Source organism: Trachinotus anak, unplaced genomic scaffold, assembly GCF_046630095.1.
Source record: "Trachinotus anak isolate AG129_WGS33_773 ecotype Australia unplaced genomic scaffold, CSIRO_AGI_Tana_v1 ptg000019l, whole genome shotgun sequence".
Classification (NCBI taxonomy): Eukaryota; Metazoa; Chordata; class Actinopteri; order Carangiformes; family Carangidae; genus Trachinotus; species Trachinotus anak.
This window is the reverse complement of record NW_027273870.1, coordinates 15,757,571-15,785,499: the sequence shown is the minus strand read 5'-3', so window position 1 is coordinate 15,785,499 and position 27,929 is coordinate 15,757,571. Positions and strand designations below refer to the sequence as shown.

Sequence of the window (27,929 nt, the reverse complement as noted above, 5' to 3'; positions counted from 1 at the left end):
ATAGTGTCATTAATTACAGAAAACAATTTATAATGCTGCCTCTTTAGAAAGTATAAGTACTTATGTGTGTGGACTGGTTGGCATTAACAGGTCATCTCAAACTGATACTCTGGAAGAAAATATTGCAAATGCCTTCTTTGTGGCCCCAGCTATTGTAACTGTGTAGAACATAACCTTCAAAAAGTTAACAGACAACCAAGAGTGTTTCAAGTTTTTAATGTCAAAGTCAAACTTTTACATGATTCATCTTCATACCAAACCATTCGTCGACAGCTCCTCTTCCTCCTCGTCATAGCAAATGCAATTAGTTCATTAGGTAATTACAGGAAGGGAGTAGCAAAAAACAATGCCAGCCCCATAAGAAAAGAACACAAAGAAGAGGAAAATAAAAATAACATTTTTTTTTCTTATTTTTTTCTCAAGTGCAGATTTGAAGACCTTAAGCATGCCATTGTCTGTTATGGATTCCAGTTGTCTGTTCTACAGTGTAGTTTTATCTGTACATGGCTATACGGATAACAGCACGAGGGGGATGACAGGTACATGATGTCCGCTGAAGTTTCTGTTTTTAAAAATGTCTTGATTACTGGGCGACAGATCTCAGACGTCTACGCTCCCCTCTGTCTGTCTCCCCTCTCTGTTTTTCAGTAGACTGAAACATATTCATGTTTAAACGTGCAGTATAAAAAAGATACACATCCACACAGATTCTTGTACAGCAAGTTCCCTTAAATCCAGATCGGAGGGGTTTGAAAGGTGCCATAAATGGACCTGCCATAAAACAGCAGTTTGAAGAAATATCTGCCACTGTGATGAGGCAGGGCTGTGTAAAGAGTCTCTTTCCAAAACTCACAAACTGGACATTAGTTCTTCAAGACCTTTCTGGTGTCCAAGGGATTTAGACATATTTATCCAAGAGAATGAGCACATGTCTCAGTGTACGTACCCTGCAGGATGTTGTGATTGTTTTAACAAATCCCTTTTCAGTGTGAACTCTCCATGAACAGTAACTCCGTATGTGAGGCTTCAAGTTTCATTACATCATCAACACAGTCCATCAATAACAGAGCTCTGTAAACAGCCATTTTGGGGAATTGGGGGTAATGAAGGCTTAGAGAGAAAGTACATCAGTGGCAGAACAAACTACAGAGTAATAAGGTTGAAGGTATATACAGGTATACAAACTGTAATCACACACATAGAGCACACCCATTTCTTGGCCTGATTACTGTTGAAAAATGAAAGGAGGAGTCACTCTTAACTGTTTCCACACATTAGGTGATCTTTCAGTGAGGGGAGAGTCAAGCAGCAACAGTGTGAGGGTTTGTGTGTGGCCAAAACCACAAGTAATTAGGTAACAGGTCAAACACTGTTGTGCATCTTACCTGAGTGTTACTCGTGTTTCTGACTCTTAGCTCTGCAAGGATATATGACCTAAATTGCAATACATCCTTAACAAGTGTGTCTCTTTTGCCTCATCTGGTTCAAAACAACCAGAAAAAATGAAGAGACACACTGGCAATTTCCAGCAGTGTTACATTCGCCTATCCAGACATTAATGAGATCAGTGCAGATCAGGGGAGGGGAAGAGAGGAGAAAGGAAACTCATTAAGACCACAGGGACGACCTAACCCTATTATCCCTATCACACCACTGAACCACACACTGATGATGGGAATTAAGATGTGCTGGCCTCGATCCACACCCACTCTTCAGCCCAGTGCAGCAGAGTGTGTATGGAGTCGTGCAGTACCTGCTGGGAAGGACAAATGTGAAGGAGTTTGTTATCTGCACGGTTCAGCACAGCAGTACAGGCATGTTGAGTTCGGCACTGTGTGGTGAAAAGGGTTGCAGCAGAACTCTGTGCTCCCACTACATTGTGTTCTTTTTTGTTACAGCCTGCGGCACCATTCGTGCCAACTCAGGGGTGTGGAAACTGAGAGAAAGGCCCAAGGTTAGCCCAGACTCGCTCTGCGATAAAGAAGCAAAAGTTTAATCCACTGAAGCTAACTCCCCTGCTGCCATCATTATCTCCATTTCCCTGTAAGCGCACACATTTTGTACAGATGTATCCAAATAGGCGTGGTATCCAAAAAGGCGTGTGGTTTTAAAAAAGAGAGAAAAAAAGTTAGCATTATCTTTCTTTCATGCAGTCTTTTTTTCTTTTCCTTTTTTTTTCTTACAGAAATTACAGAAATTTGGTTTTTCTATGAGTCCTACGTACAGAATGCAGAATATCTCATATTCCCACATTGTTCATTATTACATACAGTAGATGTCATTGAAATTCCCTTTAATGTAGCCCCACACATCAGTCAGAGAGATGAGTAATTATTTAAATACATTTCATGTTTAAATACTGGCTGGAGGGGAGCAGGCAAAATGCTACAGCTAGTTCAATGAGAGGCAATATGTCAAAAAATTATGATTAAGAGCACATACACACATAGTGCATATGAATTTTGCGCAATGCACACATCTTAAAATGAGTTTGTGTTTCTACTTACGTTTTAATATGCTGTATGAGTGTTTGTGTGTGTGTGTGCTTACTTGATGTTTTCTGTATGAAAGTTAATGCAAGTTATTATATACTTTATGTTACACTGCCACTGAATCTTGTCATAAGCTGTGGCTCTATGCATGTTCACATTCTGTTAATGCACTGTTTGACTTTGTGTTTTACATGCTAAGGTCTGTATGTGTAAGCGCGTGCATGCGTGCATGTGTATATGTGTGCGCATATGTATGTATGAAAGAACTTTTATGTTACATGAACATTGTTAGGATACTGTAGGCGTGCCGTGAACCCAGCACCTCAGTCTACTCTGAAACGGTGGACAGTACACACATACAATATATACATACAGACTGGGTGTGAAGGCAAAATAATAAACACATATTTTCACACACGCTGGAGAAAGTGTGGCACTAATGACACTCTATGAGAACCTTATATTCTGAATGGTTACATTTGATTATCGTAAAAATGTCACATTGTTGCAGTTTGTTCTGAATCATTTATATTTTTAAAGAACAGTACCTGATTTTTTTTCCCTACTTTGTAACTGTACAGCAACCACACTTTTGTTGGTACTTTGATACTGTGTTTATGACTTAAGATTCTCACGGGGTTAGCAGTTTCATTGGTTAATATTCCCGTCTTGTGTTACGATAGAGTTGATTAGGCATTAGAAAGTTTGATTGGTTTGAATTAGATCCAAATAACTCAAAGACCCATGACTTCCTTTTATCTATTTTGACTGCTTAAGACCTCAGTGGTTTTTCAGAAGATGGTTCGTCAGCTGAGTCCAAATCTGGTCTGCTGTAGCCTCAGAGAAAGTTTTGATGTACACGAGGCATTTATAACATCAGGATTTACTCAGTCTCGATCGCTTTCTTCTTCACACAGATCCCTCTGTGGCAGAGGGTCAGGCATGCATTGGATTCAGGTAAAAAGGAAAGGAGATGACATTGTCCTCCTCCACAAGGACATAATAGGATTTTTGCCTTTAGGCAACTTTCCCTGGTAGTTAAAAAAAAACACTTTTTTAGAAAGTACTTGTGGTCAGTTGATCCATCATTGCTCAAGTTTCAATGCCTATAAATATTTGTCAGAATCCAAAAGTTCCAATTTGATACACAGCTTTTGGAAACATCTTCCCTGACATTTTCATATTTTCACAAGGCCCTCCGAACTGATGACTGGCAGGTAAAGTCTTAACCCTCCCCCTTTTTCAGAAAAGAGAGTGGTGTGGTGATCGCTCCATTGCAAGGCTGTCACAGGTAGACCTCGCGGCGTGACAGCGTGAGACAGGACGTGGTCTTGTAGTCCCCTCCTGTCCGCGTCAGTGGTATGACCTCAGGTGGGTTCTGGCCTTCTCCTCCTTCCTCCTCTTGCTGGCGCCTTCCGAAGCCTGCACTACTGAACGTGTCGTAGGATGCTGAAGTCATCTTGCGGTTCAGAAGGTTACGGTTGTGATCGCCTATGTTCCTGTTGCGGTCTCCACTACCCAGAGTGCCAAGAGGATCCCCGTTGGCTAAGGGTAATCTCTGACCTTCTCCGCTGACAACTATCCCAGGTTCTGAGCTCCCTGCACTGCCGGCACTCTCGCTGTCACTCTCATGGTCGTTACCACGGAGATTGTTGTTATTATCTCCCGGGGCGAAGGTGGAGAGCCGTGGGGGGTCGCTGCCATGGCGCTGACGCTGGCGAGGTGAAGGGCGGACGGGCATCCAACAAGTGTCAGAGTGGCCGAATTCATCACACTCCCTGGTACACTTTCCTGTCAGAGCTACATCTGGCAGCTGTCTGGCATCTGGATACAGGAAAAAGACAAAAAAAAGTGTAAAAAAAACAAAAAACAAAACAAAAAAGCCCCCTTAATTTTGTAGTTTTAAGCAGAGAACCAGACAGGAAATATGGGGAGAAAAAGAGGGGTATCACAAGTGGTGATGCTGCAGTTACATGGTATGTACTAGGACAATTCAAGAAAAGAAAATTAATTAAAAAGAGAGAGCAGATGGATAAAATACAAAAAAAGAGATGAGGTGAACATTGAGAGAGGACGATGGGACAAAGATAAATGTGTAGAAAAAAAAAAAACCCGGGGACAAAGGTTATAAAGGACAGGATAAAATTTGAAGGAAGCGAAAGAGGCAAGAAAAATGCTATTAAAGCAAAATGAAAATTGCTGACTTCAAAAGAATGTTTCAGAAAATATCCTAGCAGTGCTCAGCACTACAGGAAAGGTGAAAGGTAAGGTCAAACCAAACAACTAATGAGGCCAAAGAGAAGATAATTACCAGCAACTTGAATGACATATCTAAATTTCTTCACATGCAAGGAAAAGAGTAAGTTACATATTGGCCCTGTTATATCCCATGAGTGTTGGGTGAAAAGGTTAGTGAGGCCACTGAATGCTGATTTCCTACAGAGTCAAGTGTCAAAGGTTATGGTTATTATCTATGTAAACAAGTCATTATATGAATCAATACCGACATCATGTTAAATTAAAGTGAGACAAGAATTATCATGATGATAGATGAAGTGACTTGTAACTGCACAGGTGTCATGTTACAGAAAGTTAAAGGTAAAATAACATATTCCATACACATCCAAAGAGCAACTTAGAACAATATATTAATATACTGCTTGATTCTCTATATTCTGCTGAACCATGATTAAACACAAGAAATTCAATATTTTTGTCTTATTCAGAAAATTAATTCTAGTTCTGGTGGCTAAGTACAGCAACAACAAATTCATGTGAAACCAAACAACCTCATAATCATACAGCCTGATTACAACCAACACAATGAATCCTCTGTTCAATTCCTCTCTCCATCTGACCGTGACGAAAACTTATTAAACTCCACAATTCCTCAAGATTTCACATGTCTGTGAAAAGGCGGCATTCGACTGGAAGCACGTTTACAGTCCCAGAAATACAGCTGGTCACCAAAGGCATAGTGACCTTGGCGTATGGTCACTGTTGTTCCAGCTCCAACATAACCACAGAGGAATGAGGAAAAAAGAAGGTTAAATAAAAAATGTGTTTGCCTCTCTCCATCCTTGACAAAGACACAGTAGAAAAAAGTAAAACACTATTTCCTTGGTGAAAGGAAGGAAGATTTGGGCTGCTGCTGACTGCTGGCAAGGCCACCGATGAGCAGATGAGCCTCTGGCTGTCAAGAGGTCTTTCTCAGCCCTGTTTATTGGCCTCCTGTCATACTCCACCTGCCCACCAGATGTCCCTGGACTTTCTTCCTGTTTAACATTTCTTATCAGTGCAACTTCCCTACCTACCTACACACCTCCTCCTCATTTCCATCATCTGCTCCCTGATTTTTAGACCTGCCCTTTTTCCCCAGTCAGTACCCAGATCATTGCTAATTTTGCTGTGTGTTTTTCCTTTGCTCATGCTGTGGACTCCCATTAATGCTACCTGTATGTAGTTATCTGTTGTCTGTACCTGCCTGCCTTCTTGTCCATCTGTCTGTCTGTAAGCCTGGACCTCATCGCTTACTCTATTAAAGTTCCTTCATTGCACTGTATCCTCCCTGCCAGTGCTCGTACCACCAACCGTGACAGTGCAGTCTGGCCTAATGTGGATCCGGCAGACAAGCTCCTACTTGGCCTGCCTTGTACCCGGGAGGACTTTTGATTATATAAAGACAGATTTTTTTATTGAAGAGCCAGACTTCCTGGAGCCACTGGTTACCTTTTGGAAGCAGGCTGAATTTGCCCAAGAGAAAGGTGGAAGTTTGTCTTCAGCCCTGATCTAAGTCCTGTTTTTTGCAAACCTTTGCAAACCCATCACCCTAACAGCCATGAAGCATGCCTCCTAGAGACTTGCTTCCCAGCCTGCGGCTATCCCTTAGCGTGCTTGCCACCAGCCTGCCGCCCAGTCAGCTGCCGTGTGGCCTGCTAGCCTCCAGCCAATGTTTTTCCCATTCCTGAGTCTGTTAGGGGTTTCTGCTGATGACCAGCAAGCTCCCGATGCCGTCAACTCAGCCGACGATGACCAGCACACTTCGCACCAGTGCCATTGTTTCTGCTGAAGCTGTCTCTGCCAATGACCAGCCTGTTTCTGATGCACCACCTGCTCCTTAGGCTGTATTTCCAGCAGAGGATGCTGTTCCAGATCATCAGGCCGTCTGCTCAATGCTCCAGTAGTCAGTTTCCATTGCGTCTGGTTCTCAGCTTTGTCTGTTGGCCTGTCTGCCCCCCCTGTTGCTGGCCACTTACTCTGGACCCCAGTTCCAGAGTGGGTGGCCAGCTCTTTGTCCAGCGGGGATGCGCCTTTGCCAGTGGCCTCATCTCTCAGGGCCTCTAGCCCCTGGGCCGGCTGCCCGAGGTCTTCAGCTCTTCAGGCCCCAGGTCACCCACCCGTGATCACTTAAAGCTCCTTCTTTGCACCAGCCTTCCAATGTGTCTTCACGTGGGTCCTCTCTGTCTGTGCTCCTACCATCAGCCGTGACTACTGCACTACATACTACCACACATCAGCTTTTCTAAAAAGAGCTCTTCACATAACACATGTGCAGCACGTGCAAATAAAAACAGTGCAGTTGCTTTATTCTATAAAAAAACATTCTCATCACACGAGAAGAGAAAAGACTCCTCAGACCTAGAAAAACAGCAAGTTTCAATGAAAATGCTTATCTGTGTCTGTGTGTGCATTTTAGAGTATGTATGATATCAAAACATGTCTAAGCTTTTCACAGACTAAAGCACAGAGAGACTATATATGTAAGTAAATGAATTTTGAAGCCTCTTGACCACAATTCTAATATGAGTTCAATGAATTTTATTGGATGTTTGTGTGTGTGTGTGTGTGTGTGTGTGTGTGTGTGTGTGTGTGTGTGTGTGTATGTGTGTGGTTGCTCTGACCATTCTCCACATGCTCCTCCTCGCCCACACTGCCCTCCGGTGTGGTTCGCTCATAGCCTTCCTCGGGCAGCGGCAGGGCTCCCAGCCGTGGCCCTGATGAACTCTTGCTGCTCGGTGTCTCTGAGTCCTCCAGGCCACTGTCATAGCAACCGGCGTCCTGAGGCTGGCTGACTACCGAGAAGGTCACCCGGCGAAGGGTTCCCTGCAGGAAACATACACACACAATACGGGATTAATCATCCAGGATTCCTAATCTGAGATTCTAAATCTGGGGATTAGGCTGGTGGGCAGGGGTCTGCAAAGACATATTGAGATTATCTGATCTTGTTCGCGTTGATTATGGGTTTAGCTGCTACAATGCAGGGTAATAGTCATCAACCAATCACGTCTGTCTTTCAAAGTTTTTGGTTGGTTTTTAATCCCAGTTTAGATTAATGCTGCTGGACATGGATGATGTTTACAAACCTCTGCCTTGCCTGAAGACACTTCTTTTTCATCTGGAATGGTGCCCAGTAGTAGCAGCAGCTGGGTAATATAGAGTCCCCTCTCAAAAACACTTACTTGGTGCTCTATTAAGACAAGTGAAGGATTTGAAATGATATTCAATATTTTTCTTAATATCAGCAAATCCCATGGCGAAAACCAAAACCAGCAAAAAGTCTCGTCTGTATATCGAGAGCCTCATGTAGCTTCTCCCTCTGCAGCATACGTCTCCATTGTTGCCACTGTTGCATTTTGTGACGTACTCCTTCATAAAAAATTACATGGCAACCGTAGTTTATTTTAACTCAGTCCCACCTACACCACCCTGCTGTGCATACAGGATAAATTCTCATCAGTTCACAAAATGTGTACAAATCCACATCTGAAAATAGTAATAATTAACCCCTGTTAGAGTTATGTTTGGTGAAGATTACAGCGCCCTGCTGTTTTAGGAAATTATTTTACTTAAAAAAATAAAAAACAAATAAATAAATAAATAAAAATAAAAAAAATATATTTGTCCCCCATTTTTAAAGACTTGCATCCTCAGAGGGATCAAATGCGCTTTGGGCTGAAAGCCATAGATAGGGTCAGAAGTTGTAAACTGGAGAGATAGATGAATACAATAAATATGTTTTGATCTTTTCACTGGATTTGTTGACAATAACAAAAATATAGAATATCAACAGCCTCATCTTTTCAGTTAGTTTACATTGGCCCAAGGAAGACCACCAACCACCATTTGGAAGGTAATTGGGATCTGAATATAAAGAAATATGCCTTCTACTTGTCAAAGCTTGAAATGCAACCATGAGGGCTTCAAAAGTAAGGTGAAGCCATAACCATGAATGCAAACCAACAGGCCATCAACCACCAGTGACAAATCTCCCAATCCTGCAGTGAAAGTGGCGGCAATTCAGTAACGAATCACATCATTCACTCAAACTGAGCATCACACCTGCTGCGATTTCAACACACAAATCATCCCCAGTCTAGTTAGCGGACAAGTTTCCACTTTGGAGAGGGGGAAAGACTGTAATAAGTCCACGCTGAGAGAATATCACAGGGAGTTAAATGATTCCGTCTGGCCTGGAGGGATGACTCTGCACCAGGAAGCCCATTTCTATACAACACCCCTCCTATCTCCCCTCATACTCATTTATCTGCTCGCAAAATTACACCCCTTTCAATTTAGATCTGCTTTGAAACACACGGCGTATAGAGAGGAAGTGAGTGAACAGAGGGAAGAGGCAGATTAGGGCGGAAAAACTTCAGCTCGGAACGTCGCCTCAGGATAATCTGGAGGGAAACTGATGGATGGCTGGGATAAAAGCCAAAACTGCCCCAATTTTTATTTTTTTTAAATTTTTTTCTAACTTTCCAAAGAAAAAGGAACATTTGAACACTTCACCTAATGAACTTGCGAGACAAGAGGAGAGGGGCAGAGAGAGCAAAATTAATTAAGCAGAAGGGGGAAATTAACAGCGCATTTGTTTCTTCTGCCATTTCATAACAACGTTTAGATGAAAGAGGGATGAGAGAAAGTAACTCAGACAGCAGGGATGGTGAGCGCAAGCAAGACTGAGGAAGAGGAAGAGATATTACAGTCTAATGGAAAAGCAGCAGTTCTTGGAATCTCAGTGGCTTCATCTTAACTCTCCACAGAGAGAGCAATGTATTTTTAGAGCATTAGCTAGATGAAGCAGTTCAACCTCTTTTCCACTTGTTCAGTCTAGGGGCAATGGCGCAGAGAGGGAAAAGTGGGTGACAGAGTATAAGAGGCTGAATATAGAGAACTACAGTGGGCATTGGGAAGGATCTTTTTCCGATGAAAACGGAATTTAATTGTGTGATCTCACCATAATAATTTTTCTTTTTTTTTTTTTAAGATCAGTGATGTTGACGCCACATATAATTCCTCTATTTCTTGACTTAACAGGCTGTCAAAACTGTTTTCTTATCATAGAAGAATAATAACAATGCAGAATGCCTTTTAATGATCACAGGATAATTATTTCATGATATAAATGATGTAAAAATGATATTATTTCTGATCACAAGATGAGGGAAATCATTTTTTTTAACAACTATTTCCTTTGCAGTCTTTTGTTCAGTGAAACAACATAAAACAGGAAGAAAATTTGATTACTGAGGAGATAAGATTATTGTTAGCTCCAGTTTGTGCCATTCATTTATTACAACTACTTTCAAGTCTCAGAGCTACATGTCTGATTTTCTGAAACATAAATACCCAGCAAGCTTTGAAAACCCTGAAGGTTGCTTAACATTTACTGATGTTCTGGAGGTATTTCAGAAGGTTTTAACTATTTGAAAGAAAAGAAATGTTCAATCTTTTGCACAATAGCAAAAATGTTTGAGCTGTTTCCAGTTATGCATTCTTCCTAATCCAAACACGGATCGTAGCTGGAAATGATGCGCAACTTGTAAAATCTGAACTAAAAACTGTTGAATCGGTCATAATGATGCACTGCGTACTCACGTTAGTTTTCAATGTCTTTAGCGGTGATACAAACACTAATATTTACAAAAACAGCAAGGACATACAGTTTATTGTTTCCAGCAGCCTGAATTAGGAGAAACTACTTTGTCAGTTGTGCACAAATGGAGATGGTCAGAAGAGCATATCAGGATACTGGAAAAACCTTCACAACAGCGGTTAATGTTGCTAAACAAGTCTTAGAGTGTACAGCCACTTAGGCACTGAGGTGCTTTGAGGTAAATGCTACCATGCTCACAAAGACAATGCTAACATGGTAATGCTGAGCAGACATATTATTTACCATGTTCCATGTCTTAGTGTAGCGTGTTAGCGTGCTGACATTTGCTAATTAGCACTCAGCTCAAAGTCCAGGTGTAGGGGAGACCATTCAATTTGTAGGTACATGTATCTGGTCATGAACCAAAGCACTGGATAGATGTTGATCTATTGATGGTGCTAGATAAAAAGTCAGGGGATCACTGAAATTATTGCAATTTATCCTCAGTGGGACATGAATGTGTGCACTAAATTTCATGGCAAGCCATCCAACAACTGTCAAGATATTTCACCGAAAAGTCAGAGGATCAGCGCAGTCAGCGTGCTGGCAAACCATCCAGTAATCTATAATCTAGCCCATTAGATACTTAGGTCTATGACTCAAATGTAATGTTAATACATGAGAGGCACATACTGGAGCAAGGATTACTTTATGTACACTTGATTGACAGACAAAGGGTGAGTTACTACCATTTGTGGCCTGCTGCCGGTTGCTCTCTGTGTGTGTTCTATTACGAAATTCATCTGTTCAGCCATGATTCCATCTAATTCAATTTCCCTCTAACCCTCTTTCTGGCCAGAGCTGCCCCCTTTCATTCCTTCATCCTGATTATTTTATTTTCTATTTCTCTCCTCTATTGTGATCCTTGCTTCCTCCGGCCGATCCCGCCGTCAACTCTGCTGTTCACAGCTGTAACTCTCCCTCTTTTCTCTGACCCTCCCTCTTGCTCCCTCCGCCACCCCCTCTCCTCCATCCCTTCTTCTCTTCTCTGCCAGTCAGCTTTATGATGTGGCGATCGATGATGTGTCCTTGACCTCGTTATGAGTCCCACTCCTCTTCCCCACAGCAGGCTTTATTGACCCATAACTTCTCTACTCTCCCTAACCCCTTTTCCTTCTTTTTCTCTCATCCTCCCTCTTCTCTATGTCAAAGTCTTTCGCTCATTGAAAAACCTCTGTTCTATTCCTTTGCCAAATCCCATATTTTGGCATATTTTAGTCAATAAATTCTACTTAATGTACACTCCACACAGCCAGCCTTGTTCCTCTCGCTTCTTATCATTGTTATCTCACTTCCATCTAAATTTGGCTTTATACACCCTCATATTCTCCTGCTCCTCCCTAATCATTCTAATATTTTTCTGTCACTGCAGTCTTTTTTTTAAGCTTTTTGCATCTCTTTCTTTTTGGCTCATAGATTAAAATGATCTGTTTTTATTCCCTTTCTGCTTTACCAGCTTCTACCATTCCCTAAAAAAAATAACCCTCCATACTCCTTGATGTTTTCCAAACTGAACAAAGCACAAAGCCTGTTTGTGTGTAAGCATATATGTGTGTGTATGTGTGCATGCTTTCTTTTATTTGGCTGAGCAATAGCAATAGGCTGAATTCCAAATATGTCAAATATCTACTGAATCTTGACATACATTCATACATGTGAACATACACACACATATGAATGAATTGGCTAGGGTCCAGAATTCATGCCTGATAGGATATTAATTGAATTTGACGGAGGACATAAAAAACCTTCCTCTTAATCTGACACTCGCCATTACGGTTCAATACTGACATGGGAGCTTCACTCATCTGCACAGCATGGTGAGTGTGCATGAGTGCGTGTGCGCGTGTGTTTGCGTATCTATGTGCATGTCATGCATCTGTGCTGTACATGCATATGCGTTTCCTGATACAGTATGGAAGTTGTTGTGAAGTTATTTCTGGCGGATCAGCGAGAATCAAACAGAGGAATGATGGGTCTGAACTCAGAATAAACTTAACTATCTGAATCTTGCAGCTCTGAAAAAACTGTAGAAGAAAATGTTCCTAATATAGCTTTCATTTCAGGGCAAGCTCATGTTGCAGTGCATGCACGTGTGTGTGTGTGTGTGCATATGCTTACACTTACGAGTGAGACTTCACACCTTTATGTTTGTGTTTTATGGCTGTGTGTGAGTGTGAGACTTTCAAAGCCTGCAAGATGTGTTATGTCAGCCTTTGAGAATACACGTGTGTGTGTGTGTGTGTGTGTGTGTGTGTGTGTGTGTGTGTGCATGTTCGTAGTGTGAAGATGTGTGTGTGTGCTTGTGCACAGGTTGGCTTAGTCATCAAGGTAATTAGTGTGTAAACCTCCTTGCTGTCGGTTCAAAGAGAATTAACGAGCTCTAGTTAATTAACAGTCTCCCTCTCTTCTCCTTACATGTGTCTGCATATTCAACACATGTGTGTTTGTGTGTGTACGTGCAACATCTCCACATCTGACTATTTGGGTATGTGTATGAGCACATTAGTATGTGAGTGTGTGTTTGTCTATGCCCTGCTACACTCTGGTCTGCATAATGAATTGACAGGATGCGGCTTATGCATAAACCAAAACTACAAATATGGTTGTAGGACTAGAGCCACATTTCCTTTTGGCTCTCTGCTGATTCTCATTTATGTTTGACATCATAGGTAGGGGGGAGAGCCACCATGTAATGGCTGATTTCATTATTCATCAGCTTGTTATATATACATTATATTGTTTAGTTCCTCTTTCATACATAACAAGTATTGTGTTTGTAACAATGCTCAGATTCGAGGTCAGATTTCCACTGTGTCCGCACATTTGTTCATCCATTCACTAAACTTGAAGTCTCATTCCATGAAAAGAGAGGACAGGATGTCATGCATAATCTATAACTGACCACAGTGTATGGAGCTACTGCATATCCTGCTTTTGATACACTGCAATATATTACTGTAATAACTGTGCATACTAAAGACAGACCCAATAAACTCACTTCCTGCACCAAAATATAATTGCAGTTTGACTGATATGGCTTATTTAAGAGTGATACCAAAATAATTGATGATCAATATCCGCTGACAGTGTCTGATGGCTTTTTGCTGTTGGATTTATATTTGACAGACAATAAGAAGCCAAATTAATTGACAGAGCCTGTTCAATAATTACATTTGGGCTAAACAGCACTTAGGTTTTAATTACATAAAAGATATGTTTTTTCTTGCCTGCTTGCTTTTGTTTATTAAAAATGTAACAGACTGTGGCAGAAGGAATTCATATGTTTTAATGACTGAGAATGAGGGATGATATTTTCTAATATTTCACAAATGTTCATCAGTAATGTTGGCATTTGTTTGTGCTGAAAAAGAAAAAAGGAACCAGTGTTAGAAAAGATTTTTTTTTTTTCTTTGTGATGGTTTCGTTTTTGTGTTGAAACAGGCATAAGTCAGACAGCTTTGTGAGCCAAATGTCAATCAAACAGACACCTGACATCCAATTTGCAATCTCCCCCTCCAGACGCCTGAAATTTTCCTAACGTTGACTGAGGGGTGTAGCTTTGCGTATTAATTTCTCCGTCAGTTGTCCTTGACTGGTGATTTCAGCATGTGGACACATGATATTTGATGCCAAGCATCAATATCTTTTAAATGTGATTAGTTTCATGCCAGAAATAGGATTGTCTGACCCTCATGGGATACTGAAAGTCTCAATTAAAGGCCAGATTTATGGGATTCCTGAAGTGGCTTAGCAGCTCAATAGGGCAGAGTGGTTAGAATAGCTCTGCCATTAAAACATAACGTATTTTCATGAAGTAATTAGTTTACAAAAAACATAACTGAGTACAGAAATATTTACAGAGTATTTTGATGTAGCAATCAGGAAACATCTCTACTGTACTGGACAAGCAGATATTAGATACTCAATGCAATATCAATATAACATCACTATTCATATGGTCAAATTATGTCACCTCATCCTGTTTCTTATAATATGATAGCTCATTTACTTCCTAAAAATAAATGATATTGATATTACACTATGCTACCACAACACACAATGAAAACTAATATGGTTCTGTTGACACCACATGGGTATAGTCCACACTTCATATCTGGAATGCTGATCAGTCAAAATGACCTTTGCCTCTGCTCTCACGTTTCGCCTCTGTTTCGAAATCATGTTGTGCTAAAGCAGCCAGCAAATAGATGTATGTATGTGCTCACACTTTGAGAGTAGAGTCAGTGCTGGAACGTGCGAGTGAGCTCAATAACTGTGACTTTATTAGAATTCAAACATTATTGAAAAGCAATGAGTTTGTATTGAGCAGGAATGCTGTCTTTTTGCATGATTAAACTGCCACGTAAAGATGTTCTGTGCGGAGACGCTAACTATACATGGATGGATTCACACTATTGTCTCATTCACACATTCAAAGTCTATGTGGCTCTTCTGATGCCATGTTTCGTGTCTTGCATTTGATTTAGTGCATGATCTTCTTTACCATTTCAATTGTGTTGCCTTTTATATTCTCATATCCACTCCAGATACCTTTTTTTTTTTTACAGGCAATGTGTGAAAGTGTGAAATTTGGTAGAGAAAAGTCACATAACACACTGTATTTTTTTTTTTTTTAGTACCTCACTTCAACACTTTTTTCTGTCACTTTTCTTCTGTATTTTATCACCATGCCAATGATGCCTATGAATAAAACTAAAGTAACTTTGACTAAGTGATTGACTCAACTGGTCAAATCTCTATTTTCTCAGGTCACATTTGCTCAAAAATCTCTGAAACATTTGCTAGAAAATCTTTTGAAACCTTTTGACATTGACTGTTAAGTTATGCATCAAAGGCAGCGAGAAGGAGAAACAGTGAAATATGCTGACAGAAAGCATCTTGCCTGGGCTTTGTGAACAGGACAGATGTGTTAACAATTCATTTGATGGTGACATATTTACACTGGTTATTTAAATATAGAACTGATCTAAAGCTGTATCCAGGACCTTGTGCTGTAACGGAGTGACGTGTGCGGTGTTGGAATGCAGTTTCCTGAGGCTATGCTGAAAGGTACGTCCTGTTTACACAGTTCAGCCATTAGGTCAAGCAGACAGGTGAAGACAAGTGGCGAGGCAGAAAGCAGGAGGGAAGCAGTAACTAATGATGAATAAAATAACTGGTAAATGGGTGAAAAAAAAGAAAAAGATAAAGACAAAGGCAAGACAAAAAGGCTTTTAATCAGCATGTGTGGGAGGGCAAAATGTTAAAAAAACAAGAAAGGGACGGACCAAAAGGCTCAGCACGACCACAGGCTGTCTGAAGTTGAAATGAAGAGACAAAGAATGCCGTTTAGAGCGGAGAGATGATGGGCTCTTGTGGTATTTGCAGAATGCAGAAAATGGTTTGGAGCAGGTTGAAACTCAGCTTAGGGATGAGGCAATATGAGCGGTGATTCTTCAGCTGTCTGACTCGCAGATGTTGATGAGCCAAGGCGCCTTGTTACCACAACACACACACACACACACACACACACACACACACACACACACACACACACACACACACACACACACACACACACACACAGACACACAGACACACACACACAGACAGACACACACACTCACACAGCTTCCATGCAGATACCGTAAATCCACACATTAGGCACACCTGCTTGCTCACACTTGCAGGCTTGCATGTACACACACACATGAACACACACGTTCACAAGGAAGCAGCGTGTATGTTGCAGTGGGGACCACCTCTGCAGTAAGAGCAATCATCCCTTCTGCATGCTTCTGCTCTCCCCTATTTTTTTTTCCCTCCTGTATTTCTCTTCTCCCTCTCACCCTTCGCTCACTCTCCCTTCTCTCCTCTTTCCTCTTTCATCCTTCTCATTCTGCAGTCAACCAGTCACCCACCCTCTTTTTCCTCCCCTTCCCTTCTCTCGTTCCTCTGTCTCAGTCTCTCTCTCCATTGCTCCCTCTAGAAGCAGGTGATGTAGAAGGGTGCTCAGCAGTATCTGACTATCAGGCCTGACTCTGTGAGAGGAATGATAATCACTGTGCTGCACTGCAGAGAGAAAGAAGAGAGGGAGCGAGGGAGAGACAGGGCGAGAGCAGAGGGAGGGAAAGGGGGCATGAGGTAGAGGGAAAGGGGGGCAAGTGCGGCAGTAGAAAAGGGGGGCAAAGTAAAGTGGGGTGGGGGAAAAGAGAGAAGGACGCCACGGCAGTGGGACAAAGAGGAAAGAGAGAGAAGAGAACAAAGAAAGAAAGAAAGAACAAAAGAAAGAAAGAAAGAAAGAAAGAGATTGAGTACTGCTTTAGTAACATATACCTTCTCTGTGTCATGCTTCCTCTTTCCTTCTCCACCCCCATTCCCCTCATCTTTACCTCCTGCATACACACTCACTCACACACCTCCAACAACACCACCCATACCACTACAAGAGCTTGTAGTACAGCAGCCCTGCGATATGAGGGAGAGCCTTAGCCTTGTGTCTGAGCACCAGAGAACATTAACTGCAGCAGCGAGGTCATCTGATCGGCACTATGCGGTCCCTCTCTCTCTATTTCTCTCTCGCTCTGTTCTTCTTCACACTGCTGCAGTCTGCTACCAGCCCCCCTGTGGCCACCACTGGAACTGCCGGCCACGCTGCCTACCAGCACGCCTGTCCTGATAATCAGTTTTTGCATCGTACAGTGTTTGTATGTAATTTGCTGAAGCTTGCTGGCCATAAATCACTTTCTCTTACTGGGAGCAATTTAAGCCAAACTCTGCAGCCAGTGTTCATTATCATAGCCTTAACTAGCTAATGTTACTATGTGGGTGTGCGTGCTTTTGTTTGTTGGTATGTTGTGCGTGTATGTGTGTGTGTGTGTGTGTGTGTGTGTGTGTGTGTGTGTGTGTGCAGTTTGTGTAGCGAGAGACAGAAAGAGAGACTGCTTCACTGCAGGTCTACTGCATCCCCATCCACCACAGCTCTCTTACTATCAAGCTGTCCACTCTGGCATTGACTTTCTCCCTTCTCCCTGTCTCCATCTGGGTCCTCCACCCTGCAGATACACACTGAAAATCACTCACTCTATTCACAGCGCCGGGCCTTTGAAATGTTTATCCTTTTGTGCAGCCGTGGCTGTCTATAGGGGGAGAAACAAAACAGAATCAAAAGCTCATAGTGTGAGATGTAAAGCGAGGTTTACCGGACAAATGCCCATGATTCAGATTAGCTCCTTTGTTAGTGTGTTTGTTAGTGTGATTGTGTGTGTGTGTGAGTGTGTGTGTGTGCGCACTGATGTTCATCGCGTTCCACTGCCTGTCTCTAAAACAGTCATCTCTTATAATATCCATGACAGCACTCATTGTTAAGACAGATGCAAACAGGATGGTGGCGTACAACCGGCCTTCTGTACGCGCTCGTGAGTAAGAGAGACCATACATATGTATGCCTGCTATTTAGATGGCATTTACTGCTCATTCTGTGGGTACATGTGCGTGTGTGTGTGTGTGGATTAGACTAATAGTATGCGTGTTAGGAACAGGCTTTTCCCACCCACTGCTATTGTCCATTAAGGCTGACCAGAGGAGAGTGAACAATGGCTTCACTGTGGGGGCAAGTGTATGACAGAGTAAAAGTGAGGATGAGGCTAAAGATACATAGTGTTACACACAAAGCTGGTAGACAGGCACACACACACACGCACACACAAACACAACCTCCCTGTTGAGAGCGATTAGGAGTGCTGCTGTGAACAATAGACAGAGTCAATAAAGGACCTCAGAGACATCCGGATACAAGAGCAAGGTCTCTATCCCTCCACAGACAACCCCCTTTCTCCTCCACCACCACCTCCACCTCCGTGTCCTCCCCCATATTTTCTCTTTCTCAGCATCCTGCACACTTTCTCCTCTTTCAATTTCTCATTATTTCCCCACCAACATTGTCCTTTCTCCACTTTCCAAACTATTTCATTTGTCACATCTGACCCAGCCTTCTCTATGTATCTCTCATTTTCTTGTTGCGTCGGTCCCCTCTCTTGCATTTACTCTGTCTCCTTTGTGGCGCTCCTGTCTTTTGTAAAATGGTCGGAAGGGCTGAGCTGACAGAGGCTGACACGGCGGAGTGCCATGGCAAACTGAAATCCATCCTGTCAGTTTACAGTCAGTGTCACTCACTTTGTAAGGTTAAAGATAGCTTTGCCTAATGTGCTGTCAGATACAAACGAACACAATGCACCACATGGCCCTAGCCACACATACGCAAACACACATATTAGCTATAAATTTATGCTGAACACACACACACACACACACACACACACACACACACACACACACACACACTCACACATGCACTCCAGGAGAGGACTGCATCAACTCACCCACCTACATATAGATATGACCCAAAATGGTAATACAGCAAATCTGTGTATGAGTATTGAATATTTCTGAGTGTGTGTGTGTGTGTGTGTCTGTGTGTGTGTGAGTGAGTGAGTGAGTGAGTGAACCCCATCTCAGCTCTATCACCCCCGTGACAGACACAGTGCCACAGAAATGTCTTGGGGCACCTCGCCCAACGTCTTGACAATAGTCTCAGTGTGTGTGAGTGACAGAGAGTGGCTCGGGGACACAGAGGGGGCGTTATACTGGGTAGACGACATGCACGCACACACACATACGCAGACACGCACACACATTAAAGAGGGAAGACAGTGCACTCTTTCTCCCTCTCTGCGCTATTTCTCATTCCCTCTCTCCCTGACGTAGAGAGACTCAATCATTCTCACACTCTGTCTCTTTTGACGCAGAGGAAAAACATAAAACAACTGCTCCCTCGCTCTCTCTCTCTTTTTCTGGGTGCGTGTCTGTGTGCGTGTGTGTGCGCGCGAATGCAGACTGTATAATTAATATGGCTTTCATTTTCTTTGAGCTCTGAAGTATGCTTTTGGTATGCAAACAGACTTCTTGCATGTGAGTGTGTGTAAGTTTGTGTAACAGTGTGTGTGTGTGTGTGTGTGTCTGTGTGCTGTTCGATACACAAGAGACCAAGTGCAGAGTCGGGCCATTGAGCGAAAGGAGAAGGAAGGAGGAGAGTTAATGAGAAAGCAGGGGAGAATCCATCCCGCTCCCATCGATAACCTCACACCACACTTCAAGTATATACGTACATTGGCTCCATTTTTGCAGCCCTCTTTGAAAATTATGGTTCAGCATTAGAGTCTTCAGTGAAGGCATATCCAGCAGAGTTTCAGAGAGCTGAGCCTTTGCTGAGGAGTCAGCCTGATTATTATGCGACTCCTGGCATTAAAAAAATGTTTAAAAATGCAAATTTTTCCACAGCTACTGCAGTAAAATGGTTAAGCTGCAGATGAAAACATAATGTTTATTGCATATTAAAACCCCAGGTATATACTGCACTAATTACTTGTGTGTACTTTGCTTACTTACCAATGTGTAAATGTATACTCTTACGCGAGAGTATTAAAGTGTATATGTCAACTTCAGCTGATTATAATGGGCCATGTGGGGATATAAAGACATAAGGTATGTAAAGTATTTCATTTATGAGTGAGCTCATGCTAGATAACAAGTGTAGGGATTAATTTGTTGTTAGGTCTTCAGGGCTAAAAGCTACTTCAGGACAACAGCTACTGATTCCTTTCATTGCTGAATTATCTGCTGATTATTTTCTTGATTAAGTGATTAATGATTTGAAAATGACAAATTGCTTGTTTTATCCAAGCCACAGTCCAAAACCCAAAGACGTTTAGTTTCTTGTCATGGAAATCTAAGAAAACGAGACAAATATTCATATTTCTGAAATTACAGACTATGATTTTTTTGGCATTTGTCTTAAAAAATGACTCAAACAGTGAACTAATGATCAAAATTGTTGCTGATTGAGTTTCTGTTGATCAAATAATCAATCAATTGAATAATCATTTCAGCTCTAAACTGCTGCTCTTGAATCTCCAAAGTGTTGATTTGTCATTAACTAAGACAAGCAGCCTTGTTTTGAGCCGGTGTATTAATGAGATAATCCAATCTCTCTTTAAATCTTATGAATAGGAAAAGGAGCATTAAGCCTCAACTTCATCTGAGAACTGAAATATCACCAGGATAAATTGCTTTGATAGGACAGCAACAGGATGTGTAATGTATATAATATTTGCATGACTCAACTGTGTGTACTGAAAAGCTCAAACTTTGAGCAACACTTTGTAGATGCAAGTGCGCAATTTATGTCTAAGTCAGGACATGCTGTGTATAAAGTGATTTCCTAACAATCTACATCTCAGACTTAGATTCTACATAAAGCCCCATAAGGGAGTAGGGAATGAATTATTAAACCATTCATAATGATCATGCCATGTGAGAGTAACACAGCTTCGTAAAAGTCACGCAAAGCCATTTTCTGCGGAAGCGACTCAACATGCAAAAGAAACTACCAGTGGCTTCTTTTATATTCAATTAGCGGTTCAGTCAATAACTTTGATTCAATGTTTGATCAGCCTCAAAACTACAGTGCTGCTGCTGCTTTGTGGTTGAGATCCACTTAAAATGTGGCCATGCATGGTGGGCACGCTTGACTTCTGCCTTTTAGAGAATTCAGACAAAAAAAGAAAAGAAAAGAAAAAAAAAAAAAAATCATGGAGAGCATGTTGAGGTGAAATCGTCGATTCAACATGTTTTTGACGGAAGGCTCCCTGCGACGGCTCTGCTGGATTTAAAAGCGGCCGTCGTCAGCAAAGGCCGGCATTAAGAAACACTCTCACACATCAAATTCTAATCAAAGCCTGCTCCTTTTAACAGCCGTGAAAGCTTTCATGTTAACACGACACCGCGACCAAAGCTTCATTCACGCTTTTAAAAGCGACTGACTGGTCAATGATCGTGTGTGTATGTGTATGTGTGTGTGTTTGTGTGTTTGTGTGTCTGCCTGCGCCGGACAATGCCCCATATCTGTGTCAACACACTCCATCCATGCCTCTCATCTTACCGGTGATACTGTGTGTGACTCCCCCAACCGCGCATAAATTGTCTGTGATCCCCACTTACACCGTGTACACCTGTGTGCGTGCTTGCGCGCGTATGATGTGTATATTTTCCAAGCCATCTCAAGTTGTCGGCTCAGATGTGAGTATTCTTTCATCCAGCCAATTAAAGGTTGCCATTTCATCCCCATGGAAACCTGCTTGGGGCCCTAATTGGCAGATAGATTTGCATTACTTTGTTTGCAGATGTTTTTATGCGCTTTTGTTTAAGTTTGTGTGTGGATCTGAGTAATGCTCAATAAGAGTTGTGTGTGTTGTGTTTGGTTTTGTTGGTTTCATTTCCTTTTTTTTTTTTTTTGTCTCAAGTGCTGTTAGTTGCTATCTTCATAATATCTCTGTATTGGGAAAGAGGAGGATGGAGCCTCTTAAATAATGCACGTCTCACTTGCACCTGTGCAGCGTTGACCCATTAAGAAGCAGCTTTACGGTAATGCTCTGCAATTACTGTGCTGCATATTAGGAGCATTGATTGATTTTAAGTGCGGTTTAATTCTCCAAAGTTCAGTTTGTTTTGGTTTGGAAGTGTCTGTATGTAGATGGGTAAAGAAAGAAACCAAAAAAACAAACAAACATGTGCTTACATATAATGGATGATGGTGGTAGTTGAAACAATTCATTTGTAATGTCTACAGGAGAGAGTTGAAAGTGGTGTGGTATGAGTGCCTGATTACGCAGTCTGTGTGAGTACGTGTGTGTGTCAAACAGGTCAAACTATTTTAATGCCTCTGTTTGAAAGCACCAGGGGGATTTCTCTCCAGCGGCTTGAGCAGCTAGTTCTTGTAGTTCAGCTACCTGTCTCTATCTGTGTGAGTGCGTGTATAGGTAGGCGTCTCTTATCTGGTCTATTTCTGACAGGAATGACGATCAAAACGCACACACATATAGTATGTGCGCACATACCTTGAGGAAGGCTCAGGTCAGTGGTATAATATGGAGCATGGCTGTAGGCAGAGGCCTGCCCACTCACATTTATGTAACTTCTTCGATAGGGCAGGTGGAAAGCTCTCATTCTCTCTCTCTCTCTCTCTCTCTCTCTCTCTCTCTCTCTCTCACACACACACACACACAAACACACATACTCACACCAAAATAGCCCGAAGAGTCTGAGCTGGCTTTGCTCGCAGAGTGAAGCTCCCTCCCCTCCATTCCTCTCCTCCCCTTTCCTGTCTTCCTCTAACCCTAGACCCATATACCTCATTTCTATCTTTTTCATTCCATCTCCTCCCTCTCCACACTCACTCCTTTGCACCCCTAGGCGGTACCTAAGAACTCATTTTGTAGTTTCACATCTCCCCCCTACCACTCATTGAAGCATTGCCTTTTCTCCCACTTGCTTAATTTTTCTTCGTCTCCCTACCCAACTCTCATAACTCCAACCCCCCACACCCACCCCACCTCCTCCTCCCACCACCACTATCCTGTTCTGGGTACTGACCAGCCATGTCTTTTCTCCTCCTCCACTCATTTTCTGTCTCTTCCTCTGACTCTCCCTCTCTCTTCTATCTCCATCTTGATCTTTCGATTTATCTATCTTCCACCAACAATTCTAAAACAGATGGCTACACTTAGCCTGGGGCAAAAACATTGGCTTTGGACTACAGCGCTACCAGGGCCAGTCTTTCGTAGTCATGCAAGATCTAATAAGCTGATATCCGGCGAGAAATGTGCTCTGATTTGCCAGTGGCAAAAATGCATAAACCATATTGCTCGGTGCAGTTATTCACACCTTAGGCTTGTTCCTTGGTAGCATGCTTAATTTCATCCAATCAGGAAAATGAAAATGAAAGATTAAAGCTGACTTTAACTACGGTTTAAAAACAGAAGAAGAAGAGGGGGAGGGGCACATGGAGAGGGTTGTTAAGAGCCATTTGTAAAATTTAAAGAATCTATTAAGTGTTATTAAAAAAAAAAGTTTGGAACCATTAAAAAAACACATTTTAAAAAGATGGATCCAGATGGAGAGGGATGAAAAGAAATGAAACCGCTTTGGGAAAACAGAGAGATCAATCAGAGGGTAGACAGACGGAGGAGGATGTGGGTGTGTGTGTGTACGTGTGTGTGTGTGTGTGCGTGTGGTGGGGCAGGCAGACAGATGACAGATATTGGGGAGGGAAGGTTGGAAAGAGACACTTTTTTATTGGATGAGATACAGAGGACTGGGTTCAGAGGCAGACAGTGCAGGCGACTAGTCTGTGGAATATTCAATCATTCATAATGATGCGCCTCTTGTTATCCTAGTTTTATAACTTTGTACATTTAAGTTTGTCCCCGTGAACTCTGTTTGGAAAAAGAAGCTTGCGGGACTTAAGTTTTAAATCCTGAACATAAGGTTTCTGCCTCTATACTCCTGCAGATTTGTGTGCTCAGTTTCATGACTTCAAGCTTAATTTTACAAGCTATGGGGTAAATAAAAAAAATTATGTGCAGATGTCTGCCTGCATGCTCAAAGACTTTTGACAGGTTTACTGGGTGGTGAGATTTGGAAAACAGAGGGTCCATAAAGAGAGAAGGCGAAGACATTTAACAGCTGAACAATCAGTGCAATTGGCTGTTCAAGTCTGCCAGTCATGTGGCAGTGAGACAGCTGTTGTTAGTGATGAGATCTCAGACAGATGTCTGACTAATGATGTCACAGAACCAGGTAATTATTAAAGAACACTTCAGCCCATGACATATCTCTATAAAACTTGATTAAAGCCTCAACATGCCCCCCCCCCCCCCCTCAAATGTTGGATTCAGGCGGTGATGACTGCCTCTGACAATTTTTGTAACAGACAATACGGCAATCACACCCACGCTGTGCATTGATTGGCCAGATGGGCGGAGGTGATAAAGTAAGACAGGGTTTGAGCCTCTCTCTCTAGCCCTTCAATCCTCTCTGCTAAGTCCATCAGTGTTTGTGTGTGCAGCATCATAAATGCTTTAGAAGAGGGACTGTCTAAAAGTGTGTGCACTTATACCATTTTTACGATTCACTGTGTAGCTTCATAAAGAGTTCAGGGACACAGTGTGATGCAGCCCGGTATAAATAACTTGGCTTTTAGACGTGGTTGGACGACACACTGTACAACTGAGTTAGCTTCAAGCATACAGAACCCTTTGTGCAACTTTTTACCGCACAGACTGTAAAGCTTAAAGCAATGAAGTTGAATGCACAAAGACAGTTTCTGGGCAGAAACATAAACGTTGAAAAGCACAGACCTGATGTACAAACTTTCCAAACAGAGTTTACAGCCACAAACTTCACTGTACAAGCTTACAAAACAAAGATGACGTGTACAAAACTACATTTTCAGCACATCTTTGACAAAATAAAGTTATTAATATTATGTCAATCCACCTCATATAATAAAAATCTCTCACATGCTGCCCACAGAGCTGACAGCTGCATCATCCACAGGCAAGGCAAACAAATTTAAATCACTTCAGTGCGCTTCAGTTCAATTTGATTCAGTTTGACTCAGTCCTACTCGATTCCATACAATCTGAATTATTCAATTGAGCTGAGTTGGGCTCGGTCCAGTTCAATTCAAAATCCATTCAAGTCAATTTAATTCAACCCAACTCAATACCACTTAATGCACTGAAGATTCTTTTGTGTAGGTGGATAAAACCAGTCACAGGGCTACTAAGCTGTCTAGAATCCCTGTCTATTGCGAGAGAGACCACTTTTGTTTAGCAATATTGGGTAAAATTGCTCAACCCACAGACAGCCATTAAGGTAATGCTGGAAGGCAGATGAGCATGAATGCAGGGCTGTACAATGCAGAACAGAGTCTTCAAGAAGCAAATAAAAGGAAGCATCTCAGCAAGGGGCTTGCTATGTAGGTCTTTGTGTACGCTCGTGTGTGTGTGTGTGTGTGTGTCAGGGAGTTAAGAGAGTGTGTTTGTAAGCCTCTACGGATGTGTGATTCTAGGAGACAGAGTGTGCCTGGGCTTGCGCATGTGATTCGATCCAGAGGGAGTGGAAGAAGAGACTGATGTAAGAGCCGGAAAACTTCTCCTCTCCGCTCGTGTGTCATCATATTCTTATCAGAGTTGGTCTGCTCGCGGTGAAAAGTGTATATGCATAAGGATCTGGGAGGGTGTGTAATTATGTGCTATTATGTACACACAAGAGCATGTTTCAGTGGGCACGTCCGGGTGTGTTAAGATCACACGTCTGACAGTGGCTGCTGTGCGCGTGCGTGTGTGCGCGCGTGTGTGCGCGTGTGTCCCTGCCTCAGCTTGTCTGTGCGTGTCTGTGTGGGAATGACATTCCCACATTCCTGCCATTTCCCAGAGAGCTTGAAACAAAAGCTGAAGGGGGGAGTCGTTAACACAGTAACATTATCAGCTCAACAGCCTGTCTGTATTATCTCGTGTTGTAAACAGCCAAGACAGACAGAGGACTTCCAATCACATTCCCACTCTGGGTGACCTTGACAAGTGAGGAAACAGACAATTTCTCTCCCTCGTCCCCCCCGCAATCTCACTCCCTCTCATTCTCTCCTCACTTTGTCTTTTCTGTCTTTGTCCCGCTGTCCTGGGCTCACACAAATGAAAACACACACACACAAATACACACCTTTGATTTAATAAATTCATGAGGAGGTTTCACTGACTTTCAATTCATGACTCCTAAAATTTAACATAAACCCCACTATGACATGAGTCCCCTTACCTTTACCTTCACCTGATCATTATTCTGATCTTCCAACAAAACAATTTTAAAGAGGAAGGATGACCAAAACATCACTTTTTATCTTCATCCCACTGAGGGCAATTAAATGTACGCCGCAGAGCGATGGCAACGTGACAGCACAGGAACAGTAACTGCAGTCCTCCGTCACTTTCTACACTGGATGCAGTTAGCCACAGTGCTGCAATCAGGCGAACAAGTTTAGACAGTGCTCACATCCAGTTCACAGTGAGTTTGGTAGACACATAAGAGGAAGGTGGAGTTAGGGTGTTGTTAGGGTGCTTTCACAGCTACCACAATTTGTGGAGCTCTAACAAAATCTGGTGTTAAAGTAAAGGGGTTAAAATCTCCCCCTCCACATACACCTGTTACCTCATGACCTAAGTCTTAGGACTGTGACTGAAAGCTCCCAGAAGAAGCTGATAAGACATTGACTTTAATTTTCTTTTCTTTTTTGGTCCAACTCTGGTGAGGTTGCCTGTTCGGTTTGTAATTTTTTACACTTGTATGAATGATGATGTAATTTCAGTCCACGAGTGCAGTGCAGACCAAACAACTGGTCTCCTTCAACACTACTTTGAAGTGAACTTAAAACCAAAAACAACATGCAGTTCATTCACTACAGATTCTGTGTGTGTGAAATTATGTGACAGTGGTATAAATTAAAATAAATTAAAATAAACTTTACTGAATAAATTTACAGGATTTCTGTGTCATAGAAAATGTTACATAATCTTTCTTATAAATAGTTATCATACATTATTGGGTAACCATAGTAACACATTTTTTTTTCCCACATCTGAAAAACTTAAGTCTGTCATGATTTACAGTGCAACAGATGTGGTCTAGTACCAGTAATTTTCACAACCAGCAGTTCACAAGCACTTTGTCACCAGAGGGGATGAAGAATTCAGCAAAACAAAAATTTCAAGTCTGTCAAAGTGACTTAATGTTTGCAGTTTTGGTTTTGGTTGTAATACATTAAGTTAAACACAAAAGAGACAAGAACTAAAAGGCACTAGTTTTCAGCGTTTTCCTTTGTGCTGGACCAGTGGAACTGAACAAAGAGTGGAAAGCACCTTTAAGCACAGCATATCTGTAAGGTATCCATATGATCCCGGTCAAGCAGAAAATCAATGTTTACAGGGTAAGCATATGTTTCATCTCCACTGCCGAGCATAGAACACAAACATCGCACAATAGCCGTCTCTTTTTTCCCGTCATGTTTGAACCTTTCTTCATCCCCTCTCCTCTTTCTTCATCGCACTGACTCTCACCTCCTCCCCGTCCCCTCCCCTCGCTCTTTGTCTCCAGGTCAGTGGATCAGTTTTCAGTTTGCCTCGTTGGGTGCTCCCCGCTTTGGTTACCTCGTCCTTCTCACCTCTCGCTTACCCCACCTCCTCACCTCCCCACCTACTCACCCCATGAGCATATGGCCGGCTGCATGGCCTGAACTCTCTGTGGCTTTAATAAATACATCAGTGCATTGTGGTATCATCATAACAGGGGTCACGGGTCGGTTACATTGTGTGTGTGTGTGTGTGTACCAGAGAGAAAGAGAGAGAGGGAGGGGAGTGTGTGTGTTTTTTGTGTTTGTTTCTGGTTGACAGTGCCTTCACCTCTATGACCATATTACATGCTGCATGTTATCACAGGAGGTGTATGTGTGTGTGGGTTCATGTGGCGTGCCTAAACGCATGGAGGGGTGAGTGTGAGTCTATGACAGACGCTCATCATATTTAATCCACGAGGGATTT

The 27,929-nt window shown here is 42.2% G+C and overlaps 1 protein-coding gene across 1 annotated transcript in view; it reads right to left on the bottom strand.

Moving 5' to 3' along the window:
* Positions 1 to 200: 200 nt before the first annotated feature.
* pcdh7a (protocadherin 7a) overlaps positions 201 to 27,929 on the bottom strand; it is a 42,748-nt gene continuing 15,019 nt past the window's right edge. The window contains exons 4-5 of the mRNA XM_071504598.1: positions 7,394 to 7,595; positions 201 to 4,316 (exon numbers count right to left, since the gene is read on the bottom strand). Coding sequence (XP_071360699.1) covers positions 3,778 to 4,316; positions 7,394 to 7,595 — 741 coding nt within the window. The 3' untranslated portion in view covers positions 201 to 3,777. The remainder of the gene's footprint in view (positions 4,317 to 7,393; positions 7,596 to 27,929) is intronic.